Source organism: Oryzias latipes, chromosome 20 (genome assembly GCF_053564925.1).
Source record: "Oryzias latipes strain Hd-rR chromosome 20, Olatipes_Hd-rR_3.1".
In the NCBI taxonomy this organism is placed as follows: Eukaryota; Metazoa; Chordata; class Actinopteri; order Beloniformes; family Adrianichthyidae; genus Oryzias; species Oryzias latipes.
This window is the reverse complement of record NC_136256.1, coordinates 16,140,324-16,162,263: the sequence shown is the minus strand read 5'-3', so window position 1 is coordinate 16,162,263 and position 21,940 is coordinate 16,140,324. Positions and strand designations below refer to the sequence as shown.

At 37.8% G+C, this 21,940-nt stretch overlaps 1 protein-coding gene across 2 annotated transcripts in view; it reads left to right on the top strand.

The window, feature by feature from the left end:
• Positions 1-21,940, top strand: part of mmp16a (matrix metallopeptidase 16a (membrane-inserted)) — a 72,440-nt gene that overhangs the window by 3,510 nt on the left and 46,990 nt on the right. Inside the window, exons 2-4 of one of the 2 annotated variants that reach the window (XM_023949881.2) lie at positions 15,723-15,871; positions 16,853-16,867; positions 17,034-17,156. In XM_023949881.2, coding sequence (XP_023805649.1) covers positions 15,723-15,871; positions 16,853-16,867; positions 17,034-17,156 — 287 coding nt within the window. 2 annotated transcript variants of the gene reach the window in all.

The window sequence follows — 21,940 nt, the reverse complement described above, 5'->3', positions numbered from 1 at the left end:
CAGCTGCACAGCATGATGGAAACACTGCATTGCATTCAGTCATGGAGACATCAGGTGCAGTGCCTCGCTCTCAGTAGCGGAGTGCTTGAATCCCACCTCTGCTCACCAGGGACAAAGTGAAGTTGCTTAGTCAGAGATAATCTGCTTTATGACAAAGGCGGTGCAAAATTGCAGTCTCGACTGAGGGAGGAATCGATGAGTGATTTAATGGTTTAGGTCATATGTACTCATAGCTGGTGATTGTAAGTCATTATGTGCTGCCAGTGATTGTTTTGATGAAATATTTAGAAAATATATACCAAAAGTTTGGACACACCTGCTCATTCAAATGAATAAGAAGATGTGTCCAAACTTTTGGTCTGTACTGTTTGTCTTTAAGGATAAAAAGGAGGGTTAATGGTCTTATTCAGCCTGCAGTTTTTATTTTTTCAATTTGGAAATTGGGATGAGAACTTAACAAGATACACAAAACCCCTTTAGGACTAAATGTTTCTAAGAATATTGATGAATGTTAAATAATGGCAAATAAAACAAACATTTAGGAAATCAGATTAATATGTTTTACATAGGGCTGGGTTGATAAAATCGAGTAATCAATCTGAATAGAGCCAACCTTAATAAGTCAATAATAAAAGTAGAGATTGATCTTTTATGCTTTTCCTTTACCTAACACTACTCTCGTCGAGATTTTCTGAGATTTCGCTAGATCAAGCTTTAAAACAAACATGGTGAATAACTGTAAAACTGCTAGACAGTTTACAAAATACAATCGGACGGTTCATGGAACATTACTAATATTCTCTGATATATCTGCAGTGTAATTTTAACAGTAACAGCAATAAAACCTAGGTCTGCTAGCATGATACCAACGTATACTAGAATTCTTTATTTTTGCAGATTTTCATCTAAACTGATTTAAATGTTATTGTGCTAATATTGTTGTGTGAATACTCTATTATTTAGGCTAATCACCATCACACGTAATTTACCGTTATTTTTGGCACTATAAGGCACATTAATTTGCCTTGTAATCCAGAGCACTTTATATATGGATTAATTCTGGGTGTGTTTACTGATGAAGCAATTTTGAGAGGTGCACAGCGCTCTGTCAGACTGTTTGGTTGGGTGTTATGGATACGCTAACGCAGCTAACATGTAGCAGAGTCGAACCCTTTTTTGTAGTGTTACTAGAAAAGTTTGGAGTTAGCATTGTCACAGTAATGTTTGTTTTTTAGTTTATCAGTCTGTTCTACGTGTTTTCAAACAAGGTTGGGAGTTACAGATATTGTGAATATGATTAACACTTCTAACCTGTAGCGTATAACAATCAAGTTCAAGATTTCTGTTAATACATTTAATAAAGCCTGACTGATGGACTTATCTCTGACTCTTTTGTCTTGCTTTATGTGCCTTATAGTGTGGTGCACCTTATATGACATAAGTTCGAAAATAGACCATACATTCAGTGCTCCTTACAATAAGCTATTCTTTCTTCTTCATAACAACCCAGTTTTTGCAACATACTTGTATGATTAAACAAGTTGGTCTCGTTTATTAGCGCATAGCCTTTTCCCTAACTCCCCAACCTGAGACTTTGTTTTGTTGTATGAAATCTAATCTAAAATGGATCTCAGTCTATTTTTATATTACAAAAGAAAAAACATTCAGTTTTGCCTTTTTTTTCCCTTCTAAACTGAAGAACCAAATGTCTAGTGGCCTGGTTGTTGTGTGGCAGTACTTGGGATCAGTAGTGTTTGGGTTAATCTCATGCCACTAAAACCAGTGAAGCTGTTTTCATCAGCATAATACTGCAAAGCTCTCCAGCAGAAACTACAGTGCTGTTGTCTCAACGTGAGGAACAGCGGGGCGTCATCCATGTGTCAGCTCATGTTACTAGTTGGCATGCTCAGCCCCCTGAGTGGCATCTGAATAATGGAGAGCAAATAGTGCATAAATATGTGCTGTTTTTGGGCCTTGAAGCTTTTTGTGCTGGGAGCCACAATCTTGCAGGCCACTAGACCTTTAAAGTCAGGCTGCAGTGGAACCTCACAGTAGATAATTAGACTAAAAGAGACTGCATGCTTGGTTTAATACTAAGCACTTGCTCACTCTGTGTTTTTTCTCCGCATTTTCCCAGAAATTACTTGGGAACCAATTGGTATACTTTATACATATCTTGCCCAAATAAGTTTACCTTTCTCCCCTCCAGCATGGTGGTTATCAGAGGCGACATTGGCTCCTCAACATTAGCTTCTCAACTTAAATTGAAAATAAATCACTTCCTCTGCAACTGGGGCTTTTTCCCAGAACAGCATACATAAAAATATAATTGTAATTGCTTCTGTGTTCCATAAATCATGGGTTAGATTGGGCTTTTATTTGTATTAAAGTGCAGTCTGTTAATCTTTTTTACTTCCGTAACATTTTAGACTCTTTATCTTCAGCAGTGGCCTACATATTAGATTGTCGGGGCTCTTTTTCCTGCAGCAATTTCTCCCTTCCAGATACAGTATACTTTGTGTACATGAGACCACCTCTGGTGTCATGAGTGCATCCAGGCGCACACATGATTGTTTTTGCATCGGTATCGGTACGGTGTCACCCTCTTTTTTTTTTTTTTCATCAAGCTATGATATGAAATGAGAAACCACAAACACAGACACATATACATATTCCATTCTTTTCATCATTTGGCTTTGGTGATGGAGCCGTTTTTCAAGCAATCGGGGTGTCCGTGTCAGTCTGCTCAACCCTGTCGTGAAAAATTTAAGCAACACTTGCACAGACCTGAATGATTCATCATCAAACACAAAGCCGACTTTTTGCAAAAGCCGCTTGTTGCTGGTATGCATTGTTCTAAGTCTTTCTTTCAGTGTGGGAACAGATGGTCGACACCTTTCTGAGGCATATCTTTGGTCACAGCTTACTGAGCTGCTAAATCTTAAATGTGACTGACAGCTGCAACATTAGATGGTGCCAGTGGGGCCTTGTGTCTAACGCTGTCAATTAGGCTTTTGACAGAAATCTCAGGGACAAATCTGCACGCATGTTTTCACTCTATTATTCCATTTCGATTTTGTGAGGCACGTTCAAATGAAAGCATTGCTTTATAACCTAAAATTAATAGAAGATTAAGACTTATCTAGGATTTTGTGTTTTAGGATTTGCATCTTATAGCAGTTGATTAGTGCCATAACAAAGACACCTTGTTGTCATTTTCCATCTTTTAAAAGCTTAATACCCTTCAAAGATTATCCCAGTTTTAGCTGCTGTTTAGTATGTGTGATTACACTCTGACATTTTTGGGTGACATTTTTGTGACATTTCATCCTAATGGGGCCACTGATATAGTGGACACGCTGTGCATACGATGCGTCTGTGCTTGTGTGGGCGAAGCAGGGAAATACGCAGCAATAATCACATTGCATCGGGGTCGTAAAGTTCAGTTGATAAGTTTGGATATCATTAAAAGTCAGCCAGTTACAAATTTCACAGTACAAATTCAAGCTCAGCAGTTGGGATTTATGTGTGTGGGTTCGCAGTTGTCGGTGTAGGCTGGAAAGGCAGTGGTTGCCTTGACGACCCTGGCACAATCGCCAGTGGTTCAGTGTGTAATTGATGAATAATTCAGGATGGTCGGAAGTGACAGGCAGCACCAAGAAGGCGGGAACACGTTCCCACAAATCACCTGTGTTTGGGTCTCACAGATGATTCATTTTGTCAGGTGTCTTCTTTAAATCATCTAGATAAATGTAGATATTTTATTTCAGGTTATGTTTGCTGTATAAAAAAAACAAAAAACCTTTCATGGATAAAGAGGCTCAAAAACAACAGTGTTTCTGGCCAATCTACTGAGATGTGGCAGCTGGGATTATTCAAGAAAAGGGATTTTGTTTTCTGTATTTTTGTGGTCATTGTCAGCTTTAAAAAAAAAAAACCCGACTCCAAGCAAGACTTTCCCACTGCTGATTTTCTGTCCTAGCAGGGAGCTAATTGTATTCTGTCAGCATTCCCGGGTGTACCTAAAACCCTCACTGATTAGATGAGCAGAATAAAGAGCCGAGGGGTTTTAAATATCTCCAGCAGCCTTGTGTGATGACTACTGGCCTGAAGTAAAAGAACTCATTGGCAGTTGGAAGCCTTCAAGCAACGTTCCTGTCTGTCAACACTATCTGGCACACAAGTACCTTATGGCTTACTGTAACTGTCTCAGTCGTATCCAAACAAAACCAAACTGCAAGTAGTGAAAAAATGAACAACTTTTACATGACAAAACTAGCTAAGGAAAGGTGAAATTTTTGTGCTTGTGAAATATTAGACGATTAAAAATCACATATGTGTTGTGTGACCCCTCTGTGAGAGTAGCAAATCATAATTTCACGATAGTGGCAGGGATAGTTGGTCAAAGGTGCATGTGGTGGAGCGGTTTGTATAGTTGGGTCAATGCCGGAGGTGCTTTCCTTGTTTCTGACCAGGTAGCTTTGATGTGTAGAAGACAGGATGGCAAAGAGGACGAAGTACAATCACAGTGGTGGCGTCTCCTGAGGTGCACTGGGACCTTCTTGTGAATCTAATTGAGAAAAAAGGACTTCAAAGTGTGATTTTTGGCAGGATTTCTGCCCTGGGCTGTTAATTCTGAGAAATGATGAGAAACAGCGGAAAACACAGAGCACAAAGAGAATACACTTTCTTTAATGTACAAATACATGCACTGCAGAACGCTTAGGTCTAAGATCATTGACATCAAAATTTGCAAAGGCTACTAGCTAAGGCTAATCTAATGGAAATAGTGCTTAAAACTGTAAAACTGAGTTATTGCTTTCTGTCACAACCTATTGTCACAGCTTCCCTTTGGTACTTGCTCTTTGATTCCAAATTTAGTAAGAATTAAGTAAGCTGCATACCTTTTTTTAAATTACATTTTGTTGTGTATGTTTCAGGGACTGTTAGATAAATTATTTTGCTGATTTATAATTTTTGACAAAGGAATCAACAGGGGTCACACAATCTCCTCCGTCTCCTTGTGGGTTCCCTCTCCCTTATGACTGAAGCCAGACTCGCCTTCTCAAATGACAATAAACAATTTATGTGCATGTGATCTGCTGCACAAGTGGCCGCTGTCTCTGTAATCTGAGGGGACTGGGCTCCTATCAGCTGAGCAGTCTCAAACGTCAACATCAGTAGCTGCCACATGCTGTCTGTAAGCTGCCATGCTGTTCAGGCATCCACAGCTATAACAAAGTGATCCTGTCACCCTAGCAGTTAGCTTTTTTGCGGCACTCATGACTTAATTGGTCGATCCTTTGCTCATCAGGTAGAAGCCAACTAGCCAGGTGGTTCTGAGAGGTGCTCTGGAGACATGATGACTTCGATTCAGTGGCAGTGTGCCACCTTTCAAATGTTACTTGGATTGTATTTCCAACTCCTAACTTGGTATACTCTCAAGAATGTTTTTCGCATTTAAATTTTGTGTGGAAAAGTCTCAGAGTGGCAGGAAGTTGCACATTTTTCCAAAGATGTGCAATTTCACATAAGTGCCCCTCCTTTGAGTGGTGGTGATAAAGACAGATGTTTCAACAAGTAGCCTGTACTTTTCGTTGTCTGTTGGCCGACGTAAATGACATTTTCTGGTACAGAGGGTTTTGGGTGAAAGATCAAGGGCCAAATTTGTACTCATTTACTATTTTTTGCATCCAAGGTGTAATGGAAATCCTCTTCAATGGAAACTTGAATGTGGAAAACTCAGAAAATAGACTTTGATCTATTTCAACGATTTCAACCTTCAGTAAGAGCAGCTGGCGGATGCCTTATCCTCTCATTTTAACAGTGCCTCAACTTCTGGGGGAAGTTTTACCTCATTTTGATACTTTCTCCTCTGAGGAACTCCTTCAAAAGTCCTCATAACAAGTTCCACATAAATGACTTATTCATTTTAAATGGTGTATCAATGCTCGACTGTTTCAAACGAGCAGATAAATGAATGAATGAAGCATCTATCAACCTGTAAGTAAAAACGTGGTTTTATCCAGTACACAGAACTACAGACAAAAACGTGCTCTCAATATATTTTCATTAGAAATTTATGACGTTTTTATATACAACGTCTCTCATGCATTTTTAACCTGACTTTGTCCAGAATAGTCCTGTTGTTTTCCATTTCCAACCCTCTATCCTTACTCTGTAAAGAATGGGCACCAAATCCAGCACTGTTACTCCACTAGCAAGAAGCCCAAGTCGCAGCTCTATTAAATACCACCGCCTATGCTTACAAGCTCCCTGTTATCCGTTTGCAGAGAAAGGATGGGGGGAATTTTCTGTCTTGTTGAATAAAGGGGGCTGCTGAGCTGTAGCCTCCTGCTCTCAGGAATCCTTGCATTAGCAGAATACCAACAACCATAGATCATGACGTGAAAGAGTAAATCAATAGTAAGGGAGGAAGGCAGAAGAAAGTGGGAATGAAGAGACAAAACAGAAAGAGGTGAGGGCAGATAAGAGGTTGAAAAGGAGAAAAGGCATCCTCCTGATTCAGCAAGATCATTGTTAAAACTACTTTTTTTGTTTGGGATTATAGCAAAATGGAGAGTCTACTGACGGAAATTGAAGCAATGGAATGAATTATACGGGACTCCTGTCTCCTAACTTAATCTGCACTCTTAGAAATAAATAGAGTTCTTAATTCATTTTTAACTATTACTTGTACAGTATTTACGTTTTGAGTCACGAAAGAAAACCTATAATTGACAGGGTACATTGCTATGATATGATATTGCTCTTTAGTTGAACAGCTTGGAAAGCCCTTTTTAACTCTGGTTCAGACCAACCAAGTGAACCCTAGTTCACCTAAAACCATGGATTCTGACCGTGAGGGAACATTTCGACGTTTTACTTGTAAAGACGAAAAGAACTGTAGTAAAGTCAGTTCATCGGATATTCACAATCAAGCTGCCCTTTATACATTCTTAACGCAAAACGGCCCGACATCACAACAGAAACATACGCACAGTCTGGTTTTGAAACTTTGTTTTGCTTGTACCCTGCCTCTTTATGCTTGTATATAAAACTTAGCATTGTTTTTATGATTATAGAAATCATTTCATTTTTAGGTAAGATGAAAACTCTGTTGACATTGTGGAGTAAGAGGTGATTGGTAAATCTTCAATTCTAGAGCCGCTACCTTAGACGTGTTTCAACACCTGTTGACCATTTTGGACCTATTGGGGTGAGGTTGGGGTTCATTTAGGTCATACATGATTTGGGTGGCAACAATTGCAGAGTGGAAAAAACTGGCATTAAATCAGCCCAATGCAAACCAATGGCGGATCCGTTTTTGCACACCTACTGATCAGGGCTCACATGCACGTCAGTTCTCAATTGGTTCGCTTAAAAGATGAAGGCAGACGAGCAAAATAGAAGTGAGGTACACCAAGGGTTATTGTGTGCTCTTTAAATTCAACATTGTCAGGATTCCCAGTCTGTAAGGTTAAAAACTAATTCACAATCAGTTAGGCGACTGTGGTGCAGTGGTAGAGCGGAAAGGTCCAAGTACCATTGGGAAAGACACTGAAAACCACATTGCTCCTGGCAGTTACAGGTTGGCGTCTTGTGTAGCAACGGAGCTGTCATGAGTGTGTCAATGTATGAGCTCATGGGTTACTGGGAACTGTGACTTTCCTCATATTGTGCAGCCCTACACTCTGGCGACTAATATGAGATTTTTTTTTTTGAATGGGCCTTTATGATGCAAAATCAAATTTTTGGCATTTTATAATGTTATTTCCTTACAAAATCAACCATAAAGCCGTGTTTTGATTCATTTTTCTCCCATGTTTCTTGAAGCTAAATGAGCATCTGTGTGTTACAGTACTGAAGCTTGCATATATTCAGTCTATTGTTGTTATCTATTCCATTATTAATATTTCTATTTTAAGATGAAATGTGTGATCTTGTTCCGTATTTGTTGAAATTAATTTTTCCTAAAAGTGCGACTTGAATGTGATTTATTTTTATTATTATTATTTTTTTTTTTACACATTTGGTTTGCTGGACACAACTGTGTCCGGGCCAAACGGTTTTCCCACTCTGAATACACCCTTACACTTTGGAGGGACTTATAGTCTGAAAAATATGGTACGTGTTCTGTGTTTGCACTCATTTAGAACAAATATCTCAATCAGACAACACGTTTTGATTATATTGTACACTAAGGCGGAATAAATGTGGCGCTTGGAGTGTTTATCTCCTGCCTGGTGCCAAAATAAAGACATTTTCATTGAAATCACTGCTGGCCCCTTCTACTCTTTTCATCTTCTGTGCTATCAGACTGTTTCACTCCAGTGTTGTACAGAAAACCTTCCCTGACAGCAACACCCTTTACATCCTACCTCCTTCTTTCACTGTCTCTTCCTCTCTCATGCGAGACTCAGAGCAACCCCTAACCTCCCGCTAGGAACACAAACACCATCCAATATCCTGTTGATGTCGGAGCGACAGACGTAGCTGCAGTCTCGCCTTTTGGGTTTCTCTTCTAATAAATCTCTGGATCTGATAAGGGCACCACAGTCTGGAAACAAAACATTTTCCACACTGACTTACTTAAAAATCCTATGTTTCCTTTTTTTTTTGTTACTTCTCAAAGCATCCTGAAACATAGATGGCATTCAATTTAAAAAATGGAAGAAGCTAGAAGACAGTCTGTTCATATTTAATAACACTTCCCTATTACAGTTACATTTAATGTAGGAAAAGAATACATTTTTTTATTTAAAAAAAAGGCCAAATCCATCAGACGGATGTACTTAATGAAAATTTGTCTCCGCTGTCACAGACTGTCACAGAGCAGTCCAATGTGAGAGACAGAGAAAAGCTAACACCACTATGTTGTTTTCTGCTAATCTGCAGTGCAATGCCTGAACTGTAGCCTCTTTAATAATTCTGCCATCGCCAAAGCAACAGGGACGTTTCAGAGGTGGAGGCTGCAGGACCGGGCTGATGCTCCTTCACAACAAAAAGCCTGAAGACGAGATAAGAGGGAAGAATTTATGTGATTACAGGACGAGATAAGGGAAAGTGGACATTAGGAGGGAAGCGTGAAGAGATCTGGACTGAAGATAACTGCAGCAGAGAGTATCTTATAGTTAATGCTGTAGAGACGTGCAAGCTAAAAGGTTCAGCAGCTTTTTGTTGTTGGTTTGGATTTGATTGAAGTCGGTGCATGCATCAGCGATGCTGAAATTAAATATTCCCTTTGAGCTTTACCATCTGCTGCTTTTGACATTATTTAACTGTAAAAAAAAGACCAAAAACATCAAAGGTTCTCTGGACTTTGTAATCTTAGTTGGTCATTTGTTTATTTTGACTCGTCGTTCCAACTGTGACATTTACTTCACGGACTGGCATTCCCACTGGAAGTGGCTGCATGAAGGCAGATGAAGAAGAAACACACTTTTTTATGGGAAGGGTTTTTTGTTTTTCTGTCATTTCTTCTCTGTAATTTAGTAGCTGTCAGCATGTCAATGTTGCTGCAGATAGCTGCTGAATTTTCAGTATAAAAGCCAGTAAAGTTGATTTGGACCCTAAAGCAGATCATGATGTTTCCATCAGCTGATGTGGGATCCTCAGGCTTCAGTAGACAGTTAAAAGCAAATGCTCTTGATTGATGGCTTAAAAAATTAAGCAATGATTCAAAAATGACGTTTATCAAAACTCTTCTTAAATTAGTTTCAAATTTGATGCATTTGTATTAAATCTAACAATTTTTATTTACACAAAACTTTAATCATCTTAAATTATATCAGATATTTCTATATAGTCTGATCAGTGTATGCCAGGACACCAACTGGGACAATTTTGTAGCACTTTGTGACTATTTTTTAAAGCAGGAAGTTTGTGACCCGCCCAGCATATTTTCCAGATTCACAGATAAGCTCTTTTCCAACTGCTTTTTTTCATCTCCTCCTGATTCACAATGATTTGTATAGAGAAATGCTCATAAATGCAATTTTAAGCTTAATTTTCTTTCTATACCTCCTCCATCATGAGAAAAACGCCACAAGAATACTGTTTTCATCAGAGTGAGTCTTTTTAGATTTTTTTTTAACCGGAGGGCTGCAGTAGGTCATTTATTTTAATGTCTTTACTCAGATAATCAATCGACTAGTAAATATAAAAAAAACTGTTAGTGTACAAAAAACTAAGAAAACCATTAGAAAAAAATACTAGAAGACCTTGAAAAATTGCTTTTTGCATGCAATGCGAGGAGTATTTTCTTTGTATTTGATATATTTATTTCACTAAGGGTGAATGTAAATATTTAACAATAACAATACGGGAATTTTTCTGAAGTTTTTGTTTTTGTTTTTTTGTTTATTGCTTGTGAGCAATTTTTATTTTATTAGGAAGTTCCATCTAAACTGGAGAATGAGAGGCAGAGTTTTTGTTTTACTGTTTATTTTGACGGCTGAGGTTCTGAAATCTCAGGTAAACACTTTCCCCAGTCAACCTGTGAAATAAAAGCTGAGAGTAAAGAAAATTAGGAAAAATACCCCAAACCGTTAAAGGAAAACTTTTGGACTCCTGAAGTTTATGGTATCGGTGTAGTTTATTTGTGGAAAGCAAACATTGACGTTTATCCTGAATCTTATCCCGTGAATTGTCGTAATCTGAGTAATTATTAGTGGAGTATTTGCTTCATTTCAAAATTTATCAAGCCACTTTTATAAGGCGATAAGAGTGAAATCCCTTGTAGCAACAAAATTAAAAGGCTATTTTTTCTGCTGTGTCATGTCTGTCTTGGTTCAGAGCTCAGTAAACCAGCAGTGGCTATATAGCACAGCACGAGAATGCAGTTGCTTTGGTTCCTCCTACTGCCTTTGCTTACTGCAGATATAAAACAGTCCATGATTAACTCTGGTTTTACACCACATGCGCTGTTTATGCTGAGCGACTGTTTTTGGCTGCTAACAGTGAAACAAAATCTCCAATGGTTATGCTAAAATCCCTTTTTGCTTAATAGTTTTAACCATGTGGGATTTTAAAAGTTCCCCTCCTGTGATAGTTCCACATTTTGATAAGGTGTGAATGTGGTGTGGATATTCTTTATGCTGTTTTTCAGATGTTTACAGTCTTTTTATTTATTGTTTTTACAATGAAAACAAAGATATAGATTGAGGATACCACTATACTTGAGATGTCACCAGTGACACCTAATAACACAGTCTTTGACATACCGTATCTCGTTGACTGTTTATGCGATCAACGGTAATCAACTGATTCTGATGCACATTACCGCATTACATCATATTACTTTCGTAAAGTGTTGCATATCGGCGCAAATCTACTTTTATTTGCTTCAGAATCCGCTGGGATTACGCGATTAAGCCGTTGATGAGTTATGCTAATAAAAAGAATGTCAACAATGAAGCTAAAACTCTGATGCTAAAGGGTAATAACCAAGCTATTTGTATGTTACTGATGGTTCAAGCATTTAATTAATACTGTTCTGAATCGCCTTGTATGGGCATTGAAAATAACTTGGCGTAAACACAGAACCTGATGCGGATAATGCCTGTTCATTACCTCCTTGACATACAAGCATGCATTTGTTGGATGAACTTAAAAAATACAATGAGTGAAAGTGAGAATGTGTAGAAGCCTAATATCACCTTTCTGGTGACCACATAAAACACAACATATATTCTTCTAAAAAATGTGCACAATAACCTTAGTCCGTCCGTTACATTTCTTATGCAAGGTATCAGTTTTGTAAAATGTGAATATATTTTTGTTCAAATCTTTTGGATTTATGGCTGTGGGGACACAATTTGAACTTTGATTTGATAATAATAATCAAATAAAATGTATTATTTTACGGTGTAGTGCTGCCAAAACTGGGAATGAAAAATTGCACCACTAACATGAACATAATAATATTGTTCTTTCATTTGGTTTTTCGTAACTAGTGAAAAGACCTGACCACTAGACGTTTTCTTTGATTTTTTTTTTTTTTAATTATTTCAGTTGTTTTTTTGTCTTTTTATTCAGTGAAACACATCAAAAGAAGCATCAATAATCCAAACACCAATGTCTAAAAATGCTGCTAAATAGTTATTGTGTCTGCGTCTTACAAACTGGTTTAGAGGACTAACATAGGTATATATATATATATATATATATATATATATATATATATATATATATATATATATATATATATATATACACATATATATGAATGTTCCTCTATTCTGTGATGGTGCAGTTTACTAGGCACAGCGGGGTGGAAGAACAAGGCTGCATAATAAAGATGCTACTCAGACAAGGAACAGAAAATGAACTGCACCCAGACGGCCTTCGATATAAAAATGAAACTACTCGCTGATTTACAGTAGAGATGGAAATAGAAAATACTTAATGAAGTTCTATTACAGTCTGAAGGAAGAGCATCCATTCATTCACTTAATGCATCACATTGAGGATTAGCTCAGACATTTAGAGCCAAATCAATGTCAGTCAACATCCAATTCACTAAAAAAAAAGATCTTGTACCATATATAGAACCCATCATTTTTAAAGGGGATTATTTGGGCTCGAATGAATTTTTGCATTGACATTAAAAGCTCAAAATCATCAACTGATGGAAAGAAATACCATGTTAAGTTTTAGTGACAAGACTGCAGTTTGTATACAATCATGTATTTGCAGAAAACAAACAATTAAGAGCAGAATATCATTAAATACCAACTGCAAGGCACGAGGGTGGATTAATCATGTCCTGGGATTGTGCTGATTTCTTGTTATTGTTAGATTGCAGTGGGAAATAAAAAAAGGATAAAGTATGTAATTGGGTTGTTTTTCACCCAACCAGAAAAAAAAAAGCAGAAGCAACTGCAGCATAATTAAAAAAGGCTTATTCTAAAATTAGAAATGTAGAACACATTTGTTGAATGGGTCTCTTAAGTGCTCATGGTTGGGACTTGCCACCTGACATAAAGCTCATTTGTCGTAATTGACACGCATATGCTTCTTTTTCAAAGCAATGTTTTTTTTTTTTTTTTTTTTTACTGTTCCTTCCCTCCCAGTTTGTTATATTCTATTCTCCGTGTGTATGTTATCCTGAGCAGCAGTCGCCTCAATGACAGAAGGAGCGCCACGCATTGTGTACATGAATAGCTCTCAGGTTTCACAGCACAGAGCTGCTGAACAAAGAGGAAAATGGTCTTATTATTATTTAGTCTGAGTGGTGGGGTTGAGATTAGGGGTGTAAATTGGCAAGAGTTGGCGATAGGATATGTATTCCGATACGCATCCCACGATACGATACATATCGTGGTAATGTACCGAAATACTGCAACTGTATCTCATAAACAAGTTGCTTTTACCCAAATAAATTCATAGTGCTTTTATCTTGGTAACTTAAAATATATTTGTTCTTAAATGGAACAATCCTCTGATGAGTGTTGTGTGCTGCCAACTAGCGGTTGGGGGTTTAAGTGGCATACAAGAGTTAGACGCTAGAGGTTGCCTATAAATAATTAAATAAATATCATCCTGATAGCATTTTATATTGATACAAATATCTCCACATGAGATTTTGAGATATATCGCCAAATCAATTTTTCCCTAACCCATAGTTGAGATTTTTTCCTTTTGCTACACTTCAAGTGGAAAATCTGGAAGTTTGTCTGCGCTGGCTCGTTGGACCTCTGCTGCATAGTGCAGCAGACAGAGATTTTTTGACATTTTTCATGATGAAGACTATGAGAGTAGAGCAATGCTGGGACAAGCCAAATCCCTAAAGCCTCTTCAGTGGGAAAGCCTAGCCGATCCTACTTCTACTGCCTAGTATAAATATCTAAGGTGCAATTCCCTTGGGCTGGATTTTATGGGACACTAAAAACTCTATTACACCAAGACCTTTTCCTGGAAAGATAAACGCCTCAGTAACAGATGACAGTCTTAGGTAGAAATGTGTATATATTTCTGGATTGACCTTTTACAGACTTCTTTGTAGCAATGCACCCAGCTCTCAAGCAGTTATCTTTACACGTGGATTCACATGAAGTACTGGTCATTAAAGGTAGAAATCACAAGAGATGAAATAAGTAGCATTAAATGACTTGTCATATATTTGTATTATGCTACATTCATACCAAACACAATACGTGGGTCAAATCACGTTGGACGCCTCTTTCGATACATGTCAAATTCGCTGCTCGCTACAAAAAATGTAATCATATACTTGACGCATCAGTAGGAGTTACTGGAGGACCTACTGTCAAAGGTTTTAAGCCTCAATGCTACATGGGTTCACCATCTACTGCAGGAGCTGTGTATGAATGATGGCCGCTTTCAGCAGTACTTCCGTCTCTCTGTGATCCACTGTGTCATCTTGCTGTCTCACACTTGTCTGAGGACGAAAAAAAGAAATATTAAAGGACCTTTTTATGATTGTCACTATACAAATTGGAAAAATATCATAAAGTTCAGGAGAACAATCAGATTCTCTTCCATGTTGGTTTGGACTCCACTCGCTGATCACGTCATCCACACGTCACGAACAAAAGCTAAATCCCTGATTGGTTACGAAAGACTTGAACTCATAACACGCTGCCCTAAATAGTGCCGTGACAACCGATATGCACTGCCGCCAGTCTGCCGCTCCCGACGCTCAAATCGCCCCGCAGGGACCTCTGATTTCGTCTGTATAACTTAACATCGAAACTGGACATGCGAATCGTGATCAACGTGAACACTGCTTTACAATTTAAAAAGAAAAATTGATAAACTAATAATCTTGTCAAAAAAGTACAACACTCTATAACTGCTATAAATGCAAAACGCTGGTCAACTTGTAAGAGGCAAAATATTTATGTTTAGTTATCATAGTTGGCTTGTGCCATCAAACAAAAGGGGACATTCTTTCAAAGTATACATCTTTATTTCATATAAAATATATTTATACATATATATGAGTGTATTGACATTATTCTAAAAGAGCCATGAAATGCTCAAACACAAGATCTTGTTCTTTAACATATTGATATTCTGAAGTATTTTGCAAAATATATTTTTTGCTGAAAATATTTATATAATTTCGAAAATAATAGTTGTGTCTAACTGAGCTGAGGTTGCTAATATAAAAATATTTGTGGTGCATTTTCTATTTCTTCTCATAATTTGCAAAGGCTCAGTTTTGTATGACTAACATTTGTGAACATTTACACGGCAAATCTTGTGTGCGAAAGTGCTAGAAATGTGTGAAACTAATTTGTGTCTCACTGAGACCTTCAGATCTGATATCGTGTACTCCCAAATGTTGCATGACTTGTTTAGAATCTTGTTAGAATTCTTATCCCCAAAAAAATCACTAGTGTTGTTTTCTTAAGTGTATAAATCTTGCATTCTCTAAGAAATGATTTTCACGTTTTTCTAGTAACACAAGCCTGTAAATGTTAGAAGGAAATCAGCTGGAATCACAACTGGTATGAAAACAGTATGGCACTAGTAATTTTTTTTTTTTGGCTTAACATTCCTAAAACTGCTTTTACAGTTTTGAATTTATTTTTCTGCTAAAAATAAATGTAAAAAGTTAATTACTTACCACCTCCTTTTCATTAACCTAAAGTCAGATTGACTGCAGAGACTATTTCTTTATTTTAGGGTCTTGACTTTAGGATTAAACATGTGACTGATGTTTTTTTTTTTTTCCATTTCCTTGTCTTTAGGCTTGGCTCCAGATGTATGGCTACCTCCCTCCTGCAGACCCCAGAATGGCAGTGCTACGTTCTGCCAAAGTCATGCAGTCTGCTATTGCTGCCATGCAGCGCCGCTACGGCCTAAATGTCACAGGAACTCTGGACAGCAACACCATAGAGTGAGTCACACACTGAATCCTTAAAGAAGCCACAAAAGAAGCTTCTTCATTTCATGACAAGTAAAAATCTAAAAGAACTAAATCTTGAAACCTGAAAACATAGTCTTGTGAAATGTTATTAACATCCAGTGAAGAATAAAATATATTTATTTAATGAAAGAGCTTTAGATGTTGTTTAGATGCTTTTTCCTTAGTAAAGTTAACACACTTTTTGCACACTGAAGAACACAACAGCAGACATTGTGTGAATTTAGTCAGGGCCTCGGGATTAAGAAGATAAGAGGAATTTTTTTTTACTCTGAAAGCAAACGGAGTGTTTTTCCAGACATAAAGTTGTCACGACATAGATTAAGTGAGTCGTTTTAATTTGATCAAAGGGACCTTGTGCAGAGAGTCCATCTCTGATGTCAGATCAAAGGCTGCAAAACGCTTCAGCTTTAATGCTCAGCAGAGAGGAAGGATGAGGAGGGACAGGGATCGGTTAGTCCTCGTTCGATCAGTCATACCTCAGTGCAGCGGAAGCAAGACTCCCTCTAACTGTGTTAACGGTGTGTTGATGACGTTAAACCCACCAGAGGCTTATGAATTATTAAAGAAGCAGCTTAAATTATGCAGGGCATTAGGAGTCATACTATTCTAAGAGCAGCACTAATAAAACCAAGTAGATCATTCACGTTGAAGCCAGTAGAAGCCGATAGGACCCATCCTGAACCGCGATGTTCTGACCGGATGTTTTCTTTTACGTTCAGAGCATTAAAACAGTGTTCACTGACATTTGTCCACACCAACGGTGAAATGCCATCCATGCTGCAAATAGCAACTGAGCTCAGACTGGTCACTGAACTGTAACAGAGAGGTGTGGTGGCCAGCAGTGTGAATGTGGACTAACAGCTGTCCAACCTCTGGGCTGAACCAGAGTGGAATGTGAGAAGCTAACAGTTTGTCTACTCTTTTCCCTTCTGCTTCACTTGGTTGACGTAGCGATAACACCATAAGGTGAGATGCTTCTTGTTATATGGGTACAAATACATAATACTTACAACAGCAATGTGTTGTAGATCTATTTTATTCTCTAAGAGTACAACTACATCAGGATTGGCTGTGTTTTTACCGTCAGCAGTTATGGATTCGTATCACATGTTGCTCCATCTTGCTCATGTAGGTGGATGAGGCAGCCCAGGTGTGGTGTTCCCGACCAGATAGGCGGTACGTCCAAAGTCAGTGTCAGGAAACGGCGGTACGCCCTCACAGGCCAGAAGTGGCAACATAAACATATCACATACAGGTAAGATGATTTCAACTCACCTTTGGACTTTGTTTCATTCTTCACCTCTGATTCTCTTTCTGTGTTTGATCTCATCTTTTTTTAAATGCATTTACATTTTCTTCTAAATTGTTGGAAGCTTTGATTGATATCATCTTCTCCCTTCTGATGCATTTCTGTGTCTTTGTGTCAAGATGATTGTCTCAATGCAACAATAAAGTAGGGTGTCCTGAGCAGTGGCGGGTTTTGATACGGGCGATGTGGGCGGTCGCCCAGGGCGGCACGTCTTAGGGGGCGGCATTTGCCGTGCCTGATGCGTTATACATAATGTGCTACATACTGAATTCAAAGAGGAAGCTTGGAGCTTTTAATTTGAAATTGCTTCAGCAGCCGACACTTAATGCTTTTATTTTAACACATCAGACCTATTAAGAATGTCTTCCTCCTATTTCCTCTTCAAACTTATGGTGCAAAAAAAAAAAAAATAGAATACCTCAGAGTGAAACAACGTAAAACAGGCACATGAAAAGGAATTAGGCAGAACAAACATCCGTGCTCAACCCAATTTCGAAAAAAGCAGGCAGGCAATGGAGATTATTTCCCACAATTCTTTGCTCCGACACAGCAGACCCGATGCGCACGTGACCACCGCCCTCTGCTACAAGACGCTTGCGGCCACACCTCTTTGCGGTAGTCTTTCGAACATAAGTCAAAAAACTCGAGAGGGGAGCGCAACTCGCGGTGGCTGGCTGAATCACACTAACAGGTGATTGGGAGTCTTTTTCTATCTGACAATCAACTCTGGGCCGCAGCTGCGCCTCCCGTCATAGAGACGGAGCCGCGTGTGTCAGAGGGAGGGGGAGGGGGGATGAGCGCAGACCATTTTTTATGGATTGAGTTTTTTTGGAGGATTTCTACTGTTGGTGTTGCACAAATTTAGGGAAATGCCAAATATTTTTGGAGTAATCCCACTGATGAGTTCTAAGATTTAGTCTTTAATGTTTTATAAGACCTAAACATATTAATCACAATAAGTTTTATTTTTTAGATCTAATCCCTCTGTTATGTTTCACAAAGACACACACAGGACGTCACACATTAAGAAATTATTGCTAAAAATGAAGCAGGAGTCCAGCTCTAAAAAAAATGCTCTAAAAAATGATGAAAGAGCAAAAAAACCGGAATTATTTGATTTGTAATTTCTTATTAATATTTCCAGGCTTTCTTTGTTTTTTGTCCTGCAGCACGTTCATATTTGTATAATTTTGACAGAATATATTTAAATGGAGAACAAAATATTACAAGTTATTTAAGGTTTAACTTGAGTTATTCTGGATTAATGTTCCTGTTTTTATTCATATTTATGTTCAAAAAGTTCAGTGTAAAAGGTTTAAAAGTTTAGCTTTAGTGTGTAGTTCAGTAAATCTTTATCTTCTTCGGCTCAAAACCTTAAGCGTGTTTTTAACTTAGGCCCCTGTGTGACTGAGTTTGACCCCCCTGTAATACGAGTCTAGAAAATTCATGCATTTTTTGAGTAAAATGGCTAAATAGAAGATAGGGAACACAACAGGATGTTGTCAAATTTTGTATGTGTGCGCGGGGGGGGCGCTGGTGGGGTTACTCGCCCAGGGAGTAAGTTAGTGTAGAACCGCCACTGGTCCTTAGCTTTGAAAGCACAGATTCAAAAGAAGGAAACTATTAGTTCTAGTTATAATTCTTTACTTTTTTTGACCCCTTTAATTCTTTTTTCTTTTAAACTTGTTGATTCACTACTAAAACACAATACCAACTAACAGAAAAGCCATGTTGTTGCCTAGAAAATAAATACAAGAAAAGTCCTAAATAGAAAATGGGTTCATGGATTTGATAAATTAAAATTTTCTCAGGAAAAGTTTCATCTTTTTTTAATAAAGCCCACCCCTAATACATACATCAAATAAAAGAAAAATGTACCAGATATCTCTCCATCATTGTTATAATTCATCCACACTAATGACGTCTGATGTTTAGAACAACATGCTCTGCTCATAGACTATAACTCCTTTGATTTAGTGATGAATGGCGGCCAAATTCTTCCATGTTTTATTGGTGTTTTAGGTTTGCTGTTTCCCAGCTCCATGTTTCATGCTATAAACTGTCAAAACAAAGCTTGTTTTGTCTCTTTCTGCTTTGGGAATAAATGTATAAGCAGTATTACAGGCTAAATATAATATATAAGTCGCTGACCTGCAGCAAAACCGTATATCAGTGATGACACAACTGCCTAGATTTGTAGCTGTGCATTTTTCTTTCTGCAAAACTCCTCTGGGATTGAGTTTAAATTTAGTCTGTGAATGCGCCGTGCATCTGTGATGGCACGGCTACAAAAGAAAGCAAATGAGTAGACCTGATGAGGACGGGAAGAGTAGATAGGTGGAAATGAAAGGGGAAAGAGAGCATTAGAGGGAGGAGATGCAGCTGCAGAGAGAGAGAGAAAAAGGGAAAAGACGAGAGGAAAACCCCGGTGGAAGGCAAAGGGTTGTTTCTGACAGATTAGGGTTATGTAATGCCGTTTGGAACATTTTGAATGGGTGAACTCGCATGTGGTTGTGTTGCACATGGATGAGTGTTTGGCCTTCAGTCAGCTGTCGGATGTGCATGCAGCTGCTTCTTTTCAACTCTGATTGGTCCGACGGAAAACGAACCACTCGAGTCTTCCACTTCTCTCATTTTAGATCGCAAAGTGGTACGGTAAACTGCAGCCTCATGATTTAAAGTCCTTTCATTTGAACCTCACATTAGCAAATATGCAAAATTTTTTAACCGTAAATATTAACACCAACAATGATTCTCACCCTAATATCCAAAAATTAAGTAATCGTTGGTGATCTATTTTAAAAAAAACATCTAAGCCTCTAAAATAATTTTAAATGACAATGCTGGCATTTGGAAAGCATGACAAATGCATGACCGCCCCAGGTGTGGATTTCATTTCCATTAGGCCACAGTTCTTGCTGTGTGGAGGCACTAATTAACTTTTTCTTCCCTACTGTTCTCCCGGCATGCAGGTACTATTACAGCACACAGGATGCATCCGGAATCATTATCACTTCTCAAGATTGACTTTAATATCTGTTATAGCCTCAGAGAAAGCTGGCTTTAGCTTTTTTGCGGCTGCTCCGCACATGTGCTTTTCTCTTTATTTCCTGTTCTATCAGGCTTCATCTGTAAAATGGGACATTTATAAAGGACATTGTGAAAATGGCTCAAATAATATCTAGGATGGTCTGTTAGACTGAGCAGGACAAGGACATATGTTTATGGAGAAACATGGAGGTGCTGCTGTTTAATTTTTGTCCCTGCAAAGTCATTTATGTCCTTTAGAACCTGTGTTGGACCGTTTCCCAGCATTTTTTCATTATTTCATTTTCATCATCAGCATTTTAGCTTCAGTGTTGACATTTTTTTAAATTACTGAAACTGTAATTGTTTAAGCAAACGACGTAAACAAGCTAGTGCTGTCTTAGCAAAAAAGAACAGCCTCGTGCCTTAATAACACTTTGCACGTGTTTCATATCATTGCAAAGCCAACATGAAAAGCCACTTTTTTAAGCATCAGAATCAGCTGATTCACTTTGATCTTGTGACCGATCAATGGGCTACAGTATGTCAAAGTATGCTAAAGGGTTAAGGAACCAGAAAGTGGTAATCATGTAGAGAGGATTTGCTCACTCAATGACCGATTCTCAGTCAAATTTCCATTAAACTGACCCTCAAACACAGTTCAGGCTTTGAAAGTTCCTTTCTCAGGTTCTACAGTTATAAAAGAAAGATAAAGCTCTGAATTTTTACAGTTTGAAAGACTGGTTAAGAAGTGACCTGTGACGGGTTGTTTCTCTAATCAGATATTTAATCAGACTTGCAAGTGTAGAGAATGCAAAAAATGTTAACCATAGTTTTTGCAGTATAAGTCACAGTTTTGCATAGTTTGGCCACGAATGTGACTTATAATCAGAAGCGATTTGCATCTGTTATTTTATTTTATTGTATTTTTTAATAAATGGCAACAGCCACTAGAGGGCACTGTAGGTGTGTATATCTATGTCTACTACTGACAGCTATGCAGAAGAAGAAGCGCCGCTCAATCTTACGCTGGGCTTGGCGAAATTGTTCCTTATCAGCACAGAGGATGAAGAATTCAACAGATTTAGTCATTTAAAATGATATAAAGAGTTTAGTTGACTTGTTAGCATGTTCTTTATGCTATGCTTAGCTAAATTGTTCATATGTCATAATTGTTTCATGAAGCTAAATAAGTATCAATGTGTTACAGTAGTTAAACGTGCAGATATTCAGTCTATTCTTGTTATTTATTTCCTTATTATGATTTGCCTTTCGAGATGAAATGTTATTTCTTGTTCCTGTATTTTCTTAAATAAACGTCTCTCAAAAAAGCAACTTGTACTCCAGTGCGACTTATATGATTCTTATATGATACTTCAGCAAAAACCAAAATAAGCCTATTTCCTCCAGCACATGGTAATATACGTCAGCTAAATTATCTTTCTTATTGATGCTGATACTATAAGTAGAGTTATAAGTTAAAAAATAAAGCATGAAGGAATCTTGTTAAAAGAAACTTGTTCTTTGAAGCAAAAACTCAAGTCTAAAAATAATACATTTCTTGTCATAGAAATGTACCTTAGTTATAAATGTATTTGTTGTGTGTTTGTATGAGTATAATATACTAAAGAAAATTCAGATGTACAACTAAAAATCGGATTTGAATATATCATAGGAGTGGAGAGAAAAGGAAAATACTGCAA